General features: G+C 35.9%; 1 protein-coding gene across 4 annotated transcripts in view; it reads right to left on the bottom strand.

Moving 5' to 3' along the window:
• VPS13C (vacuolar protein sorting 13 homolog C) overlaps nucleotides 1-21,454 on the bottom strand; it is a 174,221-nt gene that overhangs the window by 128,211 nt on the left and 24,556 nt on the right. For 2 of the 4 annotated variants that reach the window (XM_021094362.2, XM_021094370.2), the window contains exons 6-13: nucleotides 20,009-20,071; nucleotides 14,508-14,573; nucleotides 14,150-14,259; nucleotides 10,529-10,588; nucleotides 6,667-6,726; nucleotides 5,768-5,848; nucleotides 4,569-4,626; nucleotides 1,620-1,747 (exon numbers count right to left, since the gene is read on the bottom strand). In XM_021094362.2, the coding sequence (XP_020950021.2) occupies nucleotides 1,620-1,747; nucleotides 4,569-4,626; nucleotides 5,768-5,848; nucleotides 6,667-6,726; nucleotides 10,529-10,588; nucleotides 14,150-14,259; nucleotides 14,508-14,573; nucleotides 20,009-20,071 (626 nt within the window). The remainder of the gene's footprint in view (nucleotides 1-1,619; nucleotides 1,748-4,568; nucleotides 4,627-5,767; nucleotides 5,849-6,666; nucleotides 6,727-10,528; nucleotides 10,589-14,149; nucleotides 14,260-14,507; nucleotides 14,574-20,008; nucleotides 20,072-21,454) is intronic. The other 2 variants (XM_021094365.2, XM_021094373.2) reach the window with 1 other exon arrangement.

The raw sequence follows: 21,454 nt of genomic DNA, 5'->3' as shown, positions 1-21,454 counted from the left end.
ACATGTTGAAATGACAGTACTTAGGGTATGTTAAATAAAATGTTATTAATGTTAATAATTTTCTCTTTTCTTTTTACTTTGCTAAGGTAGCTACTAGAAAATTTTAAATTACATATATGATTTGCATTTTATTTGTAATGAACTGCAATGAGCTAAAAGCTCAATTTGCTAAGTACTCCATCTTCCTTTCACTTCCAGTTTTCTGGATCTGTTATGCAAACTCCCTAAGCACATAACGAAACCTGAGAAACAAATGAAGGAAAAAAACTGCCAACATAGCTGTTTTAAAAATTAAGTGAACAGGAGTTCCCATTGTGGTGCAGTGGAAACGAATGTGACTAGGAACCATGAGGTTGCAGGTCTGTAGGAGAAAATGTCCCAATAAAAACGTAGAAAGGAAAGACCCTGGCCATGATGACTAAGCAAAGTCTAGCCAACTGCCCCAACCACCCCTCCCCCAAGCATCTGCTTCTGTAAATTTGTTTCCGCATCTACTACCTTGCCTGACGTCACTCTGGTCCAACTAGCCAAGCATGGACCCGGAAGAAGCAGCCCATAAAAGCCTTGTGAAACCCTTCTTCCGGGCTCAGACTCTGGAGAGCGATCTCCTCTGAGCCCGCCAGTGTAATAAACCTGAGTTCTCCAACTCTCTGAGTGCTCGCTTGGTTTCTCACCGGGTAAAAGAGCTGATCCCACAGAGCTGCTGGAGCTAGTATGCTACAGCCGCAGGGCTGTCGCCAGAGCTGATATGCTGCAGCACAGGGCTGCTGGGTAGCTGCAATAACAGGTTTGATCCCTGCCTCGCTCAGTGGGTTGAGGATCTGGCGTTGCCGTGAGCTGTGGTGTAGGTTGCAGACATGGCTCAGATCTGGCATTGCCGTGGCTCTGTCATAGGCCGGTGGCTGCAGCTCTGATTAGACCTCTAGCCTGGGAACCTCCATATGCTGCAGGTGTGGCCCTAAAAGGACAAAAGACAAAAAAAAAAAAAATTTAAGTGAACGATATTAACATAAGAGTGTCTGCTATTAAAACCTGAGGAGTTCCTATCTTGGCACATCGGAAACGAATCTGACTAGGAATCGTGAGGTTCCGAGTTCAATCCCTGGCCTCTCTTAGTAGGTTAAGGATCCAGCATTGCCATGAGCTGTGGTGTAGGTCACAGACTCAGCTCAGATTTGGCGTGGCTGTAGCTGTGGCGTAGGCCAGCAGCTGTAGCTCTAATTCAACCCTACCATGGGAAACTCCATATGCTGAGGGTGAGGCCCTAAAAAGCAAAAAAAATAAAATAAGATAAAATAAAATCTGAGGAAGAAAAAATCCACTAAAATCCTCTACCAGCAATTAGGAATTAAATGGGAATCATGTCATTCACTATAATTTGGTAAGATTCTCCACTAACGGGGAAAATCAGATAAAATAAAGGAAAATTATTTCTTAAATTTGATATTTCTTTTAAATATATATATTAAAATTATATATATATATACATTAAAAATAGATAAATATTTAGGAGACCAATATCAACATAACAAACTAAAAGAACCACCAGAGCAATGGAGAAGGAAAAATCACAGAGATTCAAGGCTAATCAAGGCTAGAAATGTCCAAATGAATCTTACCTGAGGTTTGGTCAGTTCAATGGCAATATTTTGTACTTCTATGTTCCAATCAAGTTTAGGTGTTTTGAGTTCTGCTTCTGCATAAGGATTCATGTAGAGTTTTGCAGAGGCTGATATTGGCTGGAAAACTTATACCACATGGGAAAACATAAGATATGTTTATATGCCCTTACATATGAACAACTGTAAATAATTTTGAGAATACTGTTACTCTGAAAGTAAAAATAAAATGATCAAAACTATACAAAAAAAAGTTAAAAAAATAGCTACAAAAACTATTAAAGCATCTACTTAACTGAACACAAACTATCAAACACAATGGTAAAAATGGAATCTCCAAGGAAGAAATTGGTGTTCTATGCTTCTAAATTAGACATGTACAAAATATGGAGTTCCCATCATGGCTCAGTGGTTAACGAATCCGACTAGGAACCATGAGGTTACGGGTTCGATACCTGGCCTCAGTCAGTAGGTTAAGGATCTAACATTGCTGTGAGCTGTGGTATAGCAGACGCGGCTCAGATCCTGCATTTCTGTGGCTCTGGTATAGGCCGAAGGCTACAGCTCCAATTAGACCCAAGCCTGGGAATCTCCATATGCTGTGGGTGCGGCCCTATAAAGACAAAAGACACACATACAAAAAAAGAAAAGAAATGTACAAAATATAGACAATCTAATCTTGGTTATTCACAGTCTATGGAAAACTATGCTTCTCTTCCTTGCTATAAGACATTTAATGATTTTATTATTCATTAAAAATAGGTAGAAAACAAAATTTGACTCATTTCTGTCATACTTAATCACTGTCAGAATTTAGGAATGGAATCATGAATCAAATTCATACTACCCAGAAAAAACCTGCCTATCACTTTATAATTTTCAAAATAATCATTACATATAAATCTTAGACTCAACTAAAAACAGTATTCTTAAAGTTGAGAAGGAGTATGAAGTGTTTTAGGGAGGATGACAGCAAACTAATGTAATAAATTTTAATTATGAATAGTATTAAAATTATACAAATTGTGATACCTTATGGTATGTATAATTTGCAAAAGGTTATTTATAAGTGGAGCATGCCTAAGAATAAAGTTGTAGATTTCCCTGAAGTTCTTTCATGAATGAAACTAAATGCTCTCACAAACTAGCAGCATCTGAAAACTTCATCGTCATTATATAGAGAGGACTATGGACATAAGGTGAAATTGCCAACTCTCATATATGAGTTAGTTATAAAAGAATATTTAGAAAACAATAGTGAATCAGAGTAGTATAAAATATGGATGAATATAGAAATGAAAGCTAAGACAAACATGAAGAGGTAAATTAATTCAAAAAAAAGAATAGCATCTTTAGAACAGAACTGAAATAGAGAAAATGAATGGGATAAATAAATATGCAAGCAGCTCTGTCAGAGATCTGTTTAAAAATAAAGGTGAGGCTGACAAGAAATAGAAAAGTATACTTTAAAAGGATCTCTGGAGAAATTTAAATCAGAACAACAGTGAGATAGCCCCCTCACACCTGTCAGAATGGCTATCATCAAAAAGTCTACAAATTACAAACGTTGCAGAGAATATGGGAAAAAATGTAAATTGGTGCAGCTACCGTGGAAACGGTATGGGAGTTCCTAAAAAAGAACTAAAAATAGAACTACCATATTATCCAGCAATTCCACTCCTGGATATATACCCTAAAAAAACGAAAACACTAATTTGAAAATACATATGCAACCCAATGATCATAGCAGTATTCTTTACTATAGCCAAGACATTGAAGGAACCCAAATACCCATCAACAGATGAATGGATTAAGAAGATGTGGGGAATATATATACAACGAAATACTACTCAGCCACAAAAAGGAATGGAATATTGCCATCTATAGCAATGTGAATGAACTTAGAATATTATGCTTAGTGAAATAAGACAGAGAAGGACAAATAATATACAATTTATATATGGAATCTAAAAATAATACAAATGAACATACATGCAAAACAGAAGCAGACTCACAGAGCAAACAAAGTTGTGGTAACCAAAGAGGAGAGGTAAGGAGATGGGACAAAATAACAGACAGAAACAGTTATACATAAAATAGTTAAGCAACAAGGAGTTACAATATAGCACAAGGAATCATATTCAGGATCTTATAATAATCTATAACTGAGTATAATCTGTAAAAACACAGAATCACTACGCTGTACACCTGAAACTAACGTAATATTGTAAATCAACTATACTTCATTAAAAGAACAACAACAACAACAAAAAACCTCTGGAATGGTTTGTTTTGTCTTAATATCACATTAGTAACACCCTCAGGGGCAACCTGAATATCAACATCTCAGAGATTTTATTAAACAAAGAAAAGAAAATCTAATTCCTAAAACAAAGTAGATTACAACAAGGTAAGAAGAAAAGATGGGAGTCAAGGGGTTTAACTATTGAGAGCAAACTACAGTTATACTGCCCTGCTCTCTCTTACTCTCCAAAGGTGTAAGCACTATAACCCATTGCTTTTTTTTTTCTATTATAGTTAATTTACAATCTATCAATTTCTACTGTACAGCAAAGTGACCCAGTCATACATATATATACATATATATATATATTCTTTTTCTCACATTATCCTCCATCATGTTCCTTTACAAGTGACTAGATATAGTTCCCTGTGCTATACAGCAGGATCTCATTGCTTACCCACTCCAAATGCAATAGTTTGCATCTACTGACCCCAAATTCCTAGTCCATCCTACTCTCTCCCACTCCCCCACAATCCATTTCTAAATACTTTATTACAATTCAAATAGATTGTACCATAAAACTCAGGTATAAAATTAACAGTGTCTCTCTGTCAAAGTTAACTTTATCACAAAAAAGTATATTAGAATAAAATATTTAATTCCATACTTCCTATAATAGGAAATAAATTTTTACTGTTACTTACTGTATTGATGGTTTGGGGGTACACTGCTACTTGTAAGAATTTCACTTTTCAGTTGATCCTAAACAAACCAAAAAAAATGTGAATTATATGAGAATGAAAAAGAAAATGCATATATATTGAGCTACACATTCAAAAAAAATTGGTTCCTTATTTAGTACTTTATTTCTATCTTTGTAAATTAGTAGCCCATAAGAAAAACACACTAAGCATTAAGATATATTTCTTTAGAATAAAACATAGCAGATAATTTTTATAAATTCTAAATATTAAGAAACAATGTTATAACACTGTGTTCCTCTCTGATTTAAAATGTGTATGTATATATAAATATATCCATGAATTAGTATCTCAAACACTTTCTAGACAAAGATAAGTTATTTGTTGCAGTATCTTTGGGAGAAATGAAAGATAGAACCTTGAAATAAATTCAGTTCAGAAAATTCAACTCTTCTTTTTTCTCCTCTAAGTAAATGAACATGACTAAGACTAGCTTAGCATGTTTAGTTTTGAATTAATCGTTTACTATTCAAAAAATGCATCATCACAAATATTTAAAACATTTGCTGAGAATATATTTTTTAGATCTGAAAGGTATTATCTTTCTCTACAATATTCTTCAAGTAATCATTCTCATATGAAACTTCACAATGCAACCAGAATGCCATAAAAATTAGAGTGTAAAAAAACCATAAATGGGAGTTCCCATTGTGGCTCAGTTGGTTAAGGAACTGATGTTGTGCCTATGAGGAGGCAGGTTCGATCAATAGCCTCACTGAATGGGTTAAGGATCCGGCATTGCCGCAAGCTGTGGTGTAGGTCGCAGCTGCGGCTTGGATCTGGTGTTCCTGTGGCTGTAGTGTAGGTAACAGCTGCAGTTCTGATTCAATCTCTGGACCAGGAACTTCCATATGCTTCAGGTGCAGCTATAAAAAGAAAAAACAAAAAAACCAAAAAAAAACCCATAAACACAGTTTTTGATTTAAAGGTTCTCAACTCACTGTATAGTGAATGATTTCACAAAGATCTTCAAAAACACCCTGTGGATTTGAAGGGTGGATTCCAAAAACTGTGTTGCATACCTCTGATTTTGTTACATACAATTTAAACAAAAGACTAACACCCTGTCTCATTAAGGACCTCTTAACATAAAACAAAATTAGGGAGTATAGTTAGCCCTTCCAAGTATAAACTGAAATTACCAAGATCTGCTCCCTTGTTCCCTGGTAAGACATGCTGCAGTTAACATTCCAATAGGCACTGAGACTATCAAGTCGTATAAGCTACAAAAGAAAAATGGAAAAGGTCAAGCAACTAACACAGTGAAATTATGAATCAATATTAAAAGATTATTCTCATGTTCACTGCCCCCAAACAATCCAACTGCCATTTTGAACTTTTAAAGGAAAGAAGATAATGCAAAAATGGAAAAAATATACCTGTGTTATTCAGAGACTTTATTATTCATCTAGCATTTTCTCAATTGTGCTTCTAGGAACTCTACCCCCAAGGGGATTCAGTCATTTGATAATCAAATATTTACTGAGAATTTAGTATTTAAAAGACTCTGTAAATGTTTCACTGAATAAGAAAGACATGATTCCTCCAGCAGATACAAATGGCTGTTTCTACTGAGGGGTGAGAGGAGAAGACACTATTATCAACAAGATGGGAAAAGCTACATACTAAATATTCCCCCTGAAGATTCACAATGTTTATTAGCATACTTAAAGTGTTCTGAAATTTAAAACAAAATAAAACATACCTAACTAGGTACAGCCTTGTACTGTAGTCAGTAATCTTGATCAGAGAATATTTTTTGACAAATCTAATAATATCTCAATTATCTAATGCTCCATGAAGTACGACTGGGGAAATATTTATTTTATCCAGTTTCTTTACATTCTAGGTGAAGGAATCTAAACCCCAGAACAGGCAAGTGATAACAGAAGGTCAGAGAGTAAGTAGCAGAATGAAAACTAGACCCTAAACTTAACTCATGTTCCAGTGGCATATTCTGCTCCATCAAAGTTTCTTCAAGAAAATATATTCATTGTTTGTACCTAGAAAAATAACTAGATTAAAAACTCTAGACTAATACCTTGTATATAATTTTTTCTGCTTCATTTAATATGCATGGAGTCCAATGTTCATTTGCAGTCTAAAAGAAAAAAAAAAGAGAGTAACTGTGAAATGAAGTATCTATATCACAAAACAGTGCTCTAATATTTGTAAACTATGTTAAAGTAACTTAGAAATAAAAAGACATTTGGAGTTCCCGTCGTGGCGCAGTGGTTAACGAATCTGACTAGGAACCATGAGGTTGCGGGTCGGTCCCTGCCCTTGCTCAGTGGGTTAACGATCCGGCGTTGCCGTGAGCTGTGGTGTAGGTTGCAGACGCGGCTCAGATCCCGCATTGCTGTGGCTCTGGCGTAGGCCGGAGACTACAGCTCCGATTGGACCCCTAGCCTGGGAACCTCCATATGCCGCGGGAGCGGCCCAAGAAATAGCAAAAAAAGGACAAAAAAATTAAAAATAAAAAGACATTTAGCTGATGTTGGCTCATGTTAGCTGTTTCTTTACATATTTATGACAAAATCAAAGGAACTGTGAAAACAGAATTGAGGATGTTCTAGTTTTGAGTTCACTGAGAAAACAATTATCGAGCTACTTTGAGCCTCAGTGTGGAAGGTATAGAGTATGAAGAAAAACAGAACTAGCCTTTAAGCTACTGAAGAAAGTCCACATTAAAAAAAAGAAAACTCAAGGAGTTCCCATCGTGGAGTAGCGGAAATGAATCTGACTAGGAACCATGAGGCTGCAGGTTCAACCCCTGGCCTTGCTCAGTGGGTTAAGGATCCAGCGTCACCATGAGCTATGGTGTAGGTCACAGACATGGCTCGGATCCTGCATTGTTGTGGCTGTGGCGTGGACCAGCAGCTGTAGCTCCAATTGGACCCCTAGCCTGGGAACTTCTATATGCCATGGGTGCAGCCCTAAAAAACAAAAACAAAAAATTAAAATTAAAAATAAATAAATAAGTCAAATCAACAATTATCACGAAGTAAGAAGAAAACCAGAAGAGTATGGAAATCACAGCATAACCATGTTTCTAGAACGTCAGTATAGTCAGCAATGCCAGAAGCTTCCATGAAATAAACTAAAATAGACTTATTTAAGTGGGCAGGGCATTATTAATGAACTTAAGAACAGTGTCAGGGAGCAGTAAAGTAAGAGTACAGTGGGTAGGGAGTCATCAGGAGGTGGGGAAATAAAAAGAGCAAAGGAGAAAATTCTCTCAAAAATTTAGTAGAAGAAAAGGAAAAGGCAGTTGTTAGATGGGGCCTGGGTGGAGTGGAACAAGATTAAGAAAAAGCTTTTTAATTTTAATGTAAATGAGAAACTTGAATGTGTTTAAATGCTTACAAGAAGGTGGGGGTGGGGGAAAGAAGATAAGTTGAAAACTTAGGAAAGAGGGAGCTCCCACTGGTGCTGCAGGTTACGAAACTGACTAGTATCCATGAGGATGTGGGTTCAATCCCTGGACTTACTCAGTGGGTTAAGGATCCAGCACTGGCGTGAGCTGTAATGTAAATCACAGATGCAGCTAGGATACAGCCTTGCTGTGGCTGTGGTGCAGGCCAGCAGCTGCAGCTCAGATTTGAGCATTAGCCTGAGAACTTCCATACGCCACAGGTATAGCCCTAAAAAGAGAAGAAAAAAAAAAAGAAAAAGAAAACTTAGGAAAGAAGAAAACTGACAGAAATAAGGAATAAAGGGCAAAAGGTAACAGGGAATGAAAGAGGGAATGAGAGAAAGAGAGGGAAAAGGGCTCCTGAGGACATGGGAGAGAATAGATCCAGATCAGAGATGGGAAGATTACCTTAAATATAAGAGTGAGTGTGTAACTTGAAAGATGGAAAAAAAGAAACGGTATAGATACAGAAAAAGGTAAGTTTGCTACTACTGTTGTTATAATAGACAATGTAGTAGCTGAAGCAGGAATTAAGCCAGACACAAGGTGCCAAATGCTTTACACAAACTAATATCACAAAAACGCTAAAATATAGGTACTATTGTATCAATGAATAAAAGATAGAAGGAGACCAACACCATAACCAGTACATTAATATGTCATGGGTGCTTTTATAAGTATAATGGGGAGCATAATAGAAGGAATGTAAAAACTAAGAAGGAAGTAAAACATGAATGAGAAAGATAAGGTATTACCTCAAGGAAATATTAAAACATGAATAGAAGCACCAGGCAGACTAAGGCAAGAGAATAACACAGGCAGAGGAAAGAGTATGAACAGTCTGTGCACAGATAGAGAGGATCAAACAAGGGTACACACTAAGGAAACCATACATTACCCTTATGCACTAGTATGTCCATTATCTATTTTGACAAAATATGACTATCTTGTATTTTGCATTTGGTCTGTCAGAAACTCAACATTAAATACTGAACTCACATATGTCTATTTGTCTAATTTTTCTAGAACAATTATCTCTCTACCTTTCAGAACACAGATTCTAGTCTCTTTAAAATTGTTATAATATTGCTTCTTTTTTACTGAAAGCTACTTCAAAATTACTTTGGAAACAGGCAGAGGATAAACAATATATTAAAGACTAGACTCCTTGACTCCTTTTCCTTTGCTTCTCTAGTACTTTTTCCTTAATCTTTCTGCTTCAATCTTCAACTTGATGTATAGTTCCACTTCTCTGTATGCATGTATCATTCTTTTTTTTTTTTTTTTTGTCTTTTTGCCATTTCTTGGGCCGCTCCTATGGCATGTGGAGGTTCCCAGGCTAGGGGTCCAATCGGAGCTGTAGTCTCCGGCCTACGCCAGAGCCACAGCAACACAGGATCCGAGCCGCATCTGCAACCTACACCACAGCTCACGGCAACACCAGATCGTTAACCCACTGAGCAAGGGCAGGGACCGAACCCGCAACCTCATGGTTCTTAGTCGGATTCATTAACCACTGAGCCACAACGGGAACTTGCATGTATCATTCTTAAGACCTCCAAGGAACGGTGTCCTTTTTCTGCTTCTCTAATAATCTACTTTTCTCTCCTCTTTTCTTAATCTGCTTTCCCTACTGAGGCAATTTCTATATAACTAATCATAAAGCAAACATGTACCCAGTATAATTTACTGTGTACTCACTGTCCTCAACTTTAAAACATGTTTATTACCACTTAGTTGTCTGTAGTAGAAAAACAACATCCAACCCAGATAAACTCTCTATCCTAAAGACCTTTAAGAAAAAAACCAAACTGCACTATAAAATACTTAATCACAATAAATTAACTTTTATTTTTTGGACTACACCTGTGGCATATGGAAGTTCCCAGGCTAGGGGTCAGGTCAGAGCTGCAGCTACTGGCTGGTGTCACAGCCACAGACACCCAGACCTGAGATGCATCTGTGACCCACATCACAGCTCACAGTAATGCCAGATCCTTAACCCACTAAGCGAGGCCAGGGATCAAACCCGCATCCTCATGGATACTAGTTGGTTTGTTGCCAGTGAGCAACAACAGGAATTCTAAAATAAATCATCTTATGTACTCTAAATATAATTAACACACACATACATGTACATGTAAACAGATACACATATATAAGCTATTTGGAAATTTTACCAAGGATAAGAACATGACTATAGAAATTTATCCTCCTTTATTACACATTTAAGATATAGCTTTTAATATTTTCAAAACCTTTGCTCTTGATATTTTGGCATTTGTTAAATTCAAAGACAAATTAAAATAATTAGAGAATACAATAAAAATATCACAAAATAACTAAACTTCTAGAAAAGCTATAGGAAGATTACACACAAAAATAAAACAGCTATATGTACCAACAGTTGAATTTAGGAAATTCACCCTGTAACTTGAGAATAATATCTTATAGGATCCATATACATTCTAAATAAAGCCAACTTTACCAACAGACTAAGTTCTCCCAGTGTGACACCAAATGAAAGGGGCCGCTTTGGATCTGTCACCTATCAAAGAAAAAAAAAGTGACATTAAAATACAATGATGGCAAGGGTGAAGCCATTTGCCATGCTGAATAATCAACATAGGACAATGAATTTCCAAGAAAGTCACACAACCCAAATGGATCTGTGGAAAAGAAAGGGGAGGAAGACAATAACACGGGATTTTCCATATTTTGTAGACACTAATAATATTACATTAATATTATTAGTAACACTAAAAATATGGCTTTCGAGTGGAACTGTTTTATTACTATAAGTGAAAAGACTCACTAACTGGGACTAAACAGATTCTTGTCTAGATATTCTAGACAAGAACCATTAAAGATGTTATCCATTGATAAATAAAACAAGGAGTTGCCAATAACACTTTCACTAAATTATTTTAAAAACATTTAAGATTTTCACACTTAGAAATGTGAACTGTCGCTTTAAGACTTTAATTTCCTTGACACTTTAAAAATGCTTTGATAGAAGATGCTCATGATTCTTCATATTTAATTTCCTCAGTCCCGTAACCCCAAATCTGCCAATGTTAAACTTTTGATCTATTTCCGATCTTTAATACCTAAGTTATATTTATAGACAATGCTTAAACTGTGTCACAGCATGTATGATGTCATTGCTTCACACATCTCAAAGATGTCCAAAAGTCATAGTGTTTTTTGGTCATGACAGAAACTAGGAAAACTAGAGGGAGGAGAAAAAACACAATGTTCTGAACCACCTGCCAGGGACTTGAGTTTAGTCACATACATCCTTCTCAAAGGGGAAAAGTGCATGCCCTGCTATAGCTGAAAAGCACAAAGTGCTTTGTGAGCTTTGTTTTTAATACCAGATATATTATGATTTGCAGAAAAATACTTTTTCCTTCATTCCCATTTTCATCTTTTGATACCTACGGTTAATTGGCTCAAAAAAACTTGCAGCTATTTCTGAGGAAATTTAATAAAACATAACTCCCCAGCTGCTAACGCACTACCCATTAATTATTGCCATCATACAATGAGCAACTTTATGGTAAATTATTATACATTCCTAACCTCATTTCTATATTTTTCACTATCTTTCAAGATGCAATAACTAAGGTAATCACAGTGAAAGAGGCATAATACAAGGAAGACACCTTTGCACTTTTGATTTTTTCCTTTCAATTATTTTAGTATATTTTGTTACTGACATCAATTGAAACATAAATTCATGTTTATCAATTCTGTGCATCTCTGTGTTTTTTAATTAATGAAAGAGAAACAATGTACCTTTCTAAATGTACTTGCTCAGTAAAAAGCTTAGTATAAGTTTAAACTGAGCATCTCATGCATCAATGTGCCATTATCTGTTTTTTTGTTTGTTTCAGAACCTCCCACACAGCATATGGAGACTCCCAGGCTAGGGATCAAATCAGAGCTGTAGCCACCGGCCTACACCACAGCCACAGCAACTCCAAGAAGCGTCTATAACCTATACCACAGCTTGCAGAAACACCAGATCCTTAACCCACTGAGCGAGGCTAGGGATCAAACCCACATCCTCGTGGATACTAGTTGGGTTCGTTACTGCTGAGCCACAATGGGAATTCCCCATTAGTTTTAAGAATAACTTGTTCACTTTGCAAATGGGTTAAGGAGATTTTACTCTCCTCCATTTGTTTCAAACAAGGCCAGTTATGAATTAGGTTCTTTAGACATTTATTTATTAACAAGATTCAGTTTAATGACTACATAAAACTAAAAGATAAGTCAGTATAAGCTAGAGATGGTACATCGTGAAAAACTACAAGTGTGTCTTACTGAATATTAAGTTACAAAGGGAAACTTATGAGAAAAAATAAATTCTAAATATGTCAGTATGATATTACTCCAATCTGAATTAATCCAAACTGAAAGCAAACTAAAAACAGAAAAGAAAGTACTTCCAATTTGTTGGTTAAATGAAAAAATGCAAGGCATCTCATGTATGTTTCAAACTTTAAAACAAAGCAATTAATATTAAGTTCAAGATATTTATTACATTTTAACTAAAATTAATCACCAAAAGTTCTTAATCAATGAATATTAAGACAACCCACAGAATGGGAGAAAATCTTTGCAAATGAATCAACTGATAAGGGATTAATCTCCAAAATTTATAAACGCCTTCTGCAGCTCCATACCAAAAAAACAAACAACCCCATCAAAAAAATGGGCAGAAGTTCTAAACAGATTGTTCTCCAAAGAAGACATACAGATGGCCAAAATACACATGAAAAGATATTCAACATCACTCACTATTAGAGAAAAGCAAATCAAAACCACGATGAGGTACCACCTTACACCCTGGAGAGGGTGTGGAGAAAAAGGAACCTATCACACTGTTGGTGGGATTGTACATTGGTGCAACCACTGTGGAAAGCAGTATGGAGACTCCTCAGAAAACTGAACATAGAACTACCATTTGATCCAGCAATCCCACTCCTGGACATCTATCCAGAGAAAACCATGACTCACAAAGACACATGTACTCTGATGTTCATTGCAGCACTATTTACAACAGCCAAGACATGGAAACAACCTAAATGTCCATCGACAGAGGAATGGATCAAGAAGATGTGGTACATACACACAATGGAATATTACTCAGCCATTAAAAAGAACGAAATACCAGCATTTTTAGCAACATGGATGGACCTAGAAATTATCATGCTAAGTGAAGTCAGCCATACAATGAGACACCAACATCAAATGCTTTCACTGACATGTGGAATATGAAAAAAGGACAGGCTGAACTTCTTTGCAGAACAGATGCTGACTCCAAAGACACTGAAAAACTTATGGTCTCCTGAGGAGACAGTTTGGGGAGTGGGAGGATGTGCTCAGGTTGTGGGATGGAAATCCTGTGAAATTGGATTGTGATGATCATTATACAACTACAGTTGTGATAAAATCATTGAGTTAAAAAAAAAAAAAAAAAAGCATCTCCACTCCCTAAAAAAAAAAAATATATATTTATTACATTTTAACTAAAATTAATCACCAAAACAGTTCTTAATCAATGAATATTAAATTTCTGATTATAAGAGAAGTTGGTTTCTAAATATCACTGTATATGTGTATGAGTAGTTATGGGTATTAAACACCCAACCTAGAATGTAAAGTGAATGAGACTAGCAGCCAAATGACCTGGATTTTGGTCCCCTCCCTACCAATCACTATTATAACTACTTCATCACATCTAGGAAGTAATTTTCTTTTGTCAGTATATAAAAAAAATTAGTTCCTTAAAGTTATATTAGTCTAAGTCTTATGGCAATAAACAAAACTCAAATAAATAATAGAGGACAATCTGAAAATCTCTTAAATTGCTTTAGAAGGGAACATACGGTAGTTTCACCACATATTTACATATATTAATGCTGGGTGAAAAAATCCTAGCACAAGAAAAGAGATACGACAGCACACTTACCAGAAAAAAACCAATCTCATACTTAAAACCTGGATAGAGATAACCCATGTATGGGCAAATCAAGAATTAACATCATAAAATATATACCTAATCATTAATTTAAATCAGGTAAACTGAATTACTTACATCATCTTCATATTTAATGTGAATGTCTGTGATTTTTACTTGCACATTTTTAATTACTTGAGTTGCCAATTTTTCCAAAAATGTATCCTTTTTGGCTTCTTTTGGTTTGTCTATAAAAGCAGAAAAATACAAGTTTAAGACACAACCTGTAATCAATAACCAAAGAACAGCTAAGGTACTACTCAAAGGAAATTAAAACCTATTTTAGTGCCCTTGTTTTATTTTAGATTTTAATATGCAATTGCAAGAGTTATTTTTGAAGTTACATTGTAATCTAACATTCATTTTACCTTTGAAGACAGAAATCAAGTGGCAATGTGTATAAATAACACATGGCATAAAAACTACTTTTACCTACCTTTTGAGCGATCAAGACCTTTAAAAGGTTTCTTAAAATGTTTTTTGTGCTTTTTACGTTTACGTCCTTCTCAGTGGAAGCATTTTAGTGAGAAAAGGATAAAATTCAAGTTAGCAGACTAGAGGACAGAAAAGAAAACAAGAGACTTCTTCCTGACAGCAAAGCTTGGTATAATTCACCTTACTTTATTCTAAACTGACCTCTTATTTCAATACAAGCAAAAATTCACAAACTTTCTTTAGTCTAGAATAACCTTCCTCAGTCAAGATAATAACTTCGCAGATGCCACTATACAAAAATGGGACGAAATATCCACACACAATGCTTTCTGTAATATTTATGCCTTTGCACAATACAAAATTTAACTTTCAACATTACCAAAATATTGGAAATGTAATCATGACAGAATATAAAACTTTCAGAGAAAAGTTTTGATAAATGTGTGGTAAGAACAGAGGAACGCAAATGAAATGAATGGGTAGGTTGCTGACAGATGACTTCCTCACGAGCAGAATCCTTTAATAACTTGAGGATATAAAGAGAACAAAAAAGGGTAAACAATGAACATGAAATTAATAATTCTTTTAAAACCTTACCCAATTTTATTTGGCACCTCACTTCATGGCATTAACCCATGCATGCCTTATCCAACTTACAAATCTTTACATTCAATTGCCTACTGTGCATCAACTCCAGTCCATGCTCTTGGGACAGCCTCTGTATGGTCCCCATCTCCAACCTCCACTCTTAGCTCTGATCTAACATCATTCTACACTGCTACCAGACCTGCATCTTCTAAAATACTATTCGCAGCCTGTTCATTAATTCCCCGCTCAAAATTCCTTTCAAGGCCCTTTGGAGCCTGCCAGACAAAATGAAAAAATGTTTTGCAAGACACAAAGGTCCTTTCATGATGTAACCCCCTATCTCTCTGTCCTGTTCCATCTCTCCCCACTCATCCTTGCAGTGGATACTTCAGAAATACTACATATACTTTCCAAAACAAGCCATAACTTTCTAATGTCTACTGGCTCTACCTGAAGCATTCTCCAAACTTGGTTTGCTCTCCCTGAAGTTCTTCACCAGGTAAACTCCTAGGAGGCTTCCAAATCTCAGATCCAGCACTACCTCCTGCAGAAAGCCTTCTCTGACTCTTCCAAGCATCTCCAAGGCCATCTACCCCTGCACCTTACATAGACTTCCATTAAGCAGTGATTACACTGTATCTGAAGTATTTGCACAACTGACTTGTCACCAGGCAGGAGCATTAGCAGAGGAATTACCCCAATATCTGGACACAAAACACATGATACATATCTGTTCAAATGAATCCCAAAAATTCACATCTGGAACATTAAAATAAAACATATAAGTTCAGTTGATATTATACATATTTGAGGAAACATACATAGTATTTAGCTTGAAATTTAAATTTGTTCTTCCTTGGTATTTTAAAGCCAATTGTCCTGGTACTACAAAAACTAAGACTTAAATCCTGGACTATAAGCATAAAACCTCAAGTTTCAAGAAGAAAATACTTAATAAACATGCAACAAAATCTGGACTTTGCTATTACCAGTAGTTCTTGCCAAAGTGATGTTACCTAGATCTTTTTCATTTGTAAATTAAATATTCAGAAAAAGTTCTCAAAGAAATACCATTTGAAAAGAAACAATTCAGAAAGCTGGAATAGGCCTGAAAACCACTGTTCTTAGGTAGAAAACTTTTGGAGACAAAAGTCCAGCTGCCTGGGTTTAACATCTTCTTACCTGACCTCCTATCATCTATCTGGCTTCACCTATGTTCTAGCCCTTGTTCTGTCTTTGATCTCAATGTTAGATTCACCACGTTTAAACTTTTCCCAATAGTTTCAATATCTAATGTGAATACTACATATCTCTTTAGGGAGAATTTCTATTTAATCTCATGGATAATAAATTTATGATCCCTGGTCACTCATTAACACGGTTCTCAAATGTTTTGATCTCAGGGTCCCTCTCACACATTTGAGAACCTTAGAGAGCTTTTCATTAGTATAGGTTACAGCTATTGATATTTATCATATTGCAAATCAACACTGAAAATCTTTTTAATATTTATTAGTTCATTTAAAAAAAGTATGTGGTAGTACAGGCAATAGATATTAACAAAAAAAAAACTTTATTTCAACTTTTTTGTTGTAGTAAGAAGAGTGACATGGTTTTAGGATCTAACAAATCTCCTTAACGTCTGGCTTTTGTAGAAGACTACTGGATTCAAATCTCTGCTTCTGTGTTTGCTCTTTTGGGGTATGATGTTCAAATTGAAGTATGTGAAGAGTATCCGACCTGACTATAGACATGTAACAGGAAAAGAAAGGAACATCTTCATGGCCTTTTCATGCGATCATGAATACTACACCCAAACTCAACAAGCGGTAGTTTCTTTCTTAATTTATTTGGCTTTTTAGGGCCTCAGCTGCAGCATATGGAAGTTCTTGGACTAAGGGTTGAATCAGAGCCAGAGCTGCCAGCCTCCACTACAGCCAGAGCAACACGGGATCCAGGATGTCTGTGACCTACACTGCAACTCACAGCAATGCCAGATCCTTAACCCACTGAGCAAGGCCAGGGATTGAACCCGCATCCTCATGGATACTAGTTGGGTTCATTTCCACTGAGCCACACAGGAACTCCAACGAGTAGTAGTTTCTTAAAGTTGCACCTCAGAACCTAAAACTCCATCCATGAAATTTTTTGTCCGAATTAAAATCAGTCTACCATGCACTTTTATACATTCATAATTGGAACTTTTGTAGATTTATAATTTTTACCATATACTGCAAACACCAAACATATGAAAATACTGCTTCACTGAATCATGCAGATACTACAATTGTTGAATCACTACATCATGTAACATCAAAAATCGTAGTTAATACAACTGCAAATTTCATCAGAAAAGTCTCTACACATGGGAAGCCATCGAGCTCAAGGTGGCAAATACAAGTTCCCCAAACTTCCAATTTTTTTCAAAAGCTCAAATCTTACTGCTGGCAACAAACACCGTCAGTTATTTCTTTCTTGAAGTTGTTTTGTTGAAGTGTCTGCCAAACACCCAAATCTGAATAATTATAGTCTGTCAGCCATTCTTCCAAGAAAAACACCTTTCCACGAAAAAAGCAACTAGTTCCACTGACAACTTAAACAACTACACACATATTTTTTCCTTGAGATAATCATCCTACTTCAGGCTGCAGACGTGCCTTACATGTGATTCCTCTTCTGTCACAAAACAAAGACACATCTACTCAAGAGCTTTAGTTTATTAAAATTAAAGTAGGGAATTCTCTGATGGCCTAGCAGTTGAGGCTCCTCCATTCTCACCGCTATGGCTCTGGTTGCTGCTGTGCAGCGTGGGTTAAATCCCTGGCCCAGGAATTCCCACATACTGCCTGTGTGGCAAAAAAAGAAAAGAAAAAAAAATACCAAAAAGGAAAAGAAAAAAAAAAAAAAAAAAAAACCCAAGGGAAAACCTGAAATAAATGTTGCAACTCTCATTTTTAAAAAATTAAATTAAAATTTTTCTATTTCATCAAGGACATTCTTAAGTAAAATGGTGCTTTTTTCCATTTTATTTTGCTTTTCACTGTGAGTGACTCGTAAATGATGACTACTGACAGTACATTTTGGTGCCACTGCCTTGAGAGCCAGCAATTTTATGCAACATTGCTTTTGCATCATGAGCACTAACATCAACAGAGTGAAAAATCAAATAATGTTTCAGGAATAACATGAAAACAGTTTTGACTTTTCGGGAAACACTGCTCTAAAAAAAATTTTTTTTAATGAAGAAAGACTATACACTCAGAAACTGAACAAAGGAAAGGATAATAAAGTATACATTAAATCCTAGCCAACTAAATAAAACTATCATCAACAAATTTACTATTCTCATTTAAGAATCGTCAAATTGGAGTTCCTACTGTGGCACAGTGGAAACGAATCTGACTAGGAACCATGAGGTTGTGGGTTCAATCCTTGGCCTCATTCACTGGGTTAAAGATCTAGTGTTGCCTTGAGCTGTGGTGTAGGTCACAGACCCAGCTCGGATCCTGTGTTGTGGTGGCTGTGGCATAGGGTAGCAGCTGTAGCTCCGATTAGACCCCTAGCCTGGGAACTTCCATATGCCTCAGGTGCAGTCCTAAAAAAAGCAAAAAAAAAAAATCATCAAATTTTAGGCCTAGTTTGTTTTTTGTTGTTTTTGTTTGTCTGTTGCTTTGTTTTGTTAATCCAGGCTACCATACTTTTGGAATAAAAGGAAACTAGATCAAAGAGGTTTTCCTTATAGTGACCTCTGTTTGGGTTTTTTGTTTTGTTTGCTTGTTTGTTTTTAAGCAATGCTGCCCACCCAAAGATTTTGTTACATATTTGAATGGGCCAATGGAATTCATTTGTATCCTGAAGGCACACTGCCACGAGTAGGATCAGAAAACACTGCCCAGCAAAGTACAGAAAGCTGGTTCAAATACCACCTACAAAACTGGACAGTGATTCTTGAGTATCTCCACATTATCTTTTATATTAAAGTACTCTTAAGACAAATTAACACAGTCCACCACACTTACTAAAGGGGCAGAATCATTCAAAGAAACTCCCTTCGGGTTAATTTCATTCAATACTGTGAAATTTGCCAGGCAAATTCTTCTTCCATTTGCCATAATGAATCTAAATATTAAAGAAGTTTCTAGCAGCAGAAGTAATTCTACCATAATGCTTATTACTGTTTACATTTTGAGATAGAGACCCCATTTTCCATTTACTCAATGACTGAGTACAAGCTCCTGAAGTTATAGAAACTATAAATAAATCAAATTACTGTTTAAAATATTAGAAATTATTTCAATGTGCCTATTAAACTTCCTAGAATCCTATTGTAAATCTTAAGGCAGACAGCCTTCAAATTTGCCTTTTATGAAGACTCAAATTTCAATATGCTGTACAGCACAGTAGTCTACAGGTGCCTCCAAAGCTACTAGAGAGGTGAAGCAAATCAGAGAGGATATGAGAAGAAAGGCAGAGAAAGATCTCTTACCAAGGTTCTAAATAAAGTCTCACTCCAAAAAAGCTTCCATGTTTTGCCTTTTAGAAGTTTGAAAACCACTGCTCTAGGGGAGGAAGCGCTTAATTGAGAAACTGCTATACTATAAAACTAAAGTCAAAAGGGCAGTCTGGATAGATCAAATTGTAAGTTTGACAAGGACAGGAGATCATGTCTGTTTCAGCCCATGAACATTCAACATCCATCATAGTGCTTGCCACAGAAAGACAGTATTTGGTGAATGAATAAATGGCTGCAGAAGGGAGGGAAAAAGAAATGATGGTAAAGGGGAAAAACAAGAATTACATTTCCATATTTTCTAAAAGGATGATACGTCACCATATGAATGCCATTAAAAGCACAAGCATGGATAAAAATTTAATTTTATATATAGCTGAATATAATTAACCATGCATACCCACCAGGCTTGATGTCCTTGTAAACAAAGCTTTCCAAGCCATATATGAACTCCCCTGAATGTGCGCCTGCATCCGCATGGCAGCAATAACCAAAACGCAGAGCATTTTAAAAGACACCTTTAATTTCACATGTAAAATATGTCTAAACTAAATACAAAGAATTAGAAATCATGCAGCTGAACAAGTAAAACCCAGTGACACCAAAACCACTTAGTTCTAAGGAAATAGTTTCAATGACACCATTTGCATTCTTTCAACATACAAACTTTGTTTTCATAACCTTAAAACAAAAAAGCCTTAATAATTAAAATTATAACAATTAATAATTTCAAGTCAAGCAAAACAGACGAATATCAATTACGGATAATGTCTCACTGATTTGACAAACCTTCAAACAGAGAAAAAGTCTATTTTGGTTCCTTTTGCCCTCCACTTTGCCATTTTCAGAATGAAATACTGTTGTGATATTTAAGCTAATTTTAGAGACAGGAAGAGCTTCAAGAGGAAAAGGTGGACAGATGGAGTTCCCTCTGTGGCTCAGCAGTTAACGAATCTGACTAGCAACCATGAGGACACAGGTTCGATCCCTGGCCTCACTCAGTGGGTTAAGGATCCAGTGTTGCCATGAGCTGTGGTGTAGGTCACAGACACAGCTCAGATCCCACTTTGCTGTGGCTGTGGTGGAGGCCAGCGGCTACAGCTCTGATTTGACCCCTAGCCTCCATATGTCCAGGGTATGGCCCAAAAAATACAACAAAAAAAAAAAGAAAGAAAGAAAGAAAGAAAGAAAAGGGGGACAGAGAAAGGACCAGCAGTTTGGGCAATTAAAAAATACTGACAGTCATATGATAAATTTTGACTTGTAATTGGCCCAAAATTATGATATCACCATATTATGAGAGAATAGAAGGGGAATTTAGGGTGAAAAAAGATGGTAAGAGTGGTAAACTCCTGTCTACCATAACAAGTAATCCAAAATAATGCCTTACATTAATAAATTAGATAACCACAGAATGTAAATACTTCTGAAACGACAGTTCCCTCTAAGGAGTGCATCCAGCGGGTAGAGAAGTGTGGAACAGGACACTCACACTTTCATCATAAGTCTTTCCAAAAAAACTATTTGACTTTAACGTTAACTCTAAAATTTTAGAGTTTTTGTTAAAATTAACATTTTGAAATACAGAATCCACATAGTATTTGAAAACTCTTCTGGCCTTGCCAGGGATTTAATATCTCCCTTTACCTTACAACAGTCTTTCCAGGAAAATAAACTCACTGCAATGAAACAAAAGAAGAAAGGAGTTTACTTTTATAGCTAAGCAAACTCTCTAGAAATGAGCTTATAGTTATATTTCAATTTTCTTTTTTCCCCCCACACAATAGTGGGCAGCACTCTATTTTAACAAATGAAACAAATAAGTAAAAATACTTTTTTAAAGCAGATCG

This window comes from Sus scrofa, chromosome 1 (genome assembly GCF_054392235.1).
Source record: "Sus scrofa isolate SSC_HxYL_T2T_F1_AM1 chromosome 1, Sscrofa_HxYL_maternal_Yorkshire_Landrace_v2.0, whole genome shotgun sequence".
Taxonomy (NCBI): domain Eukaryota; kingdom Metazoa; phylum Chordata; class Mammalia; order Artiodactyla; family Suidae; genus Sus; species Sus scrofa.
Note: the sequence above shows the minus strand (reverse complement) of the source record. Positions and strands in the feature narration are given on the sequence as shown.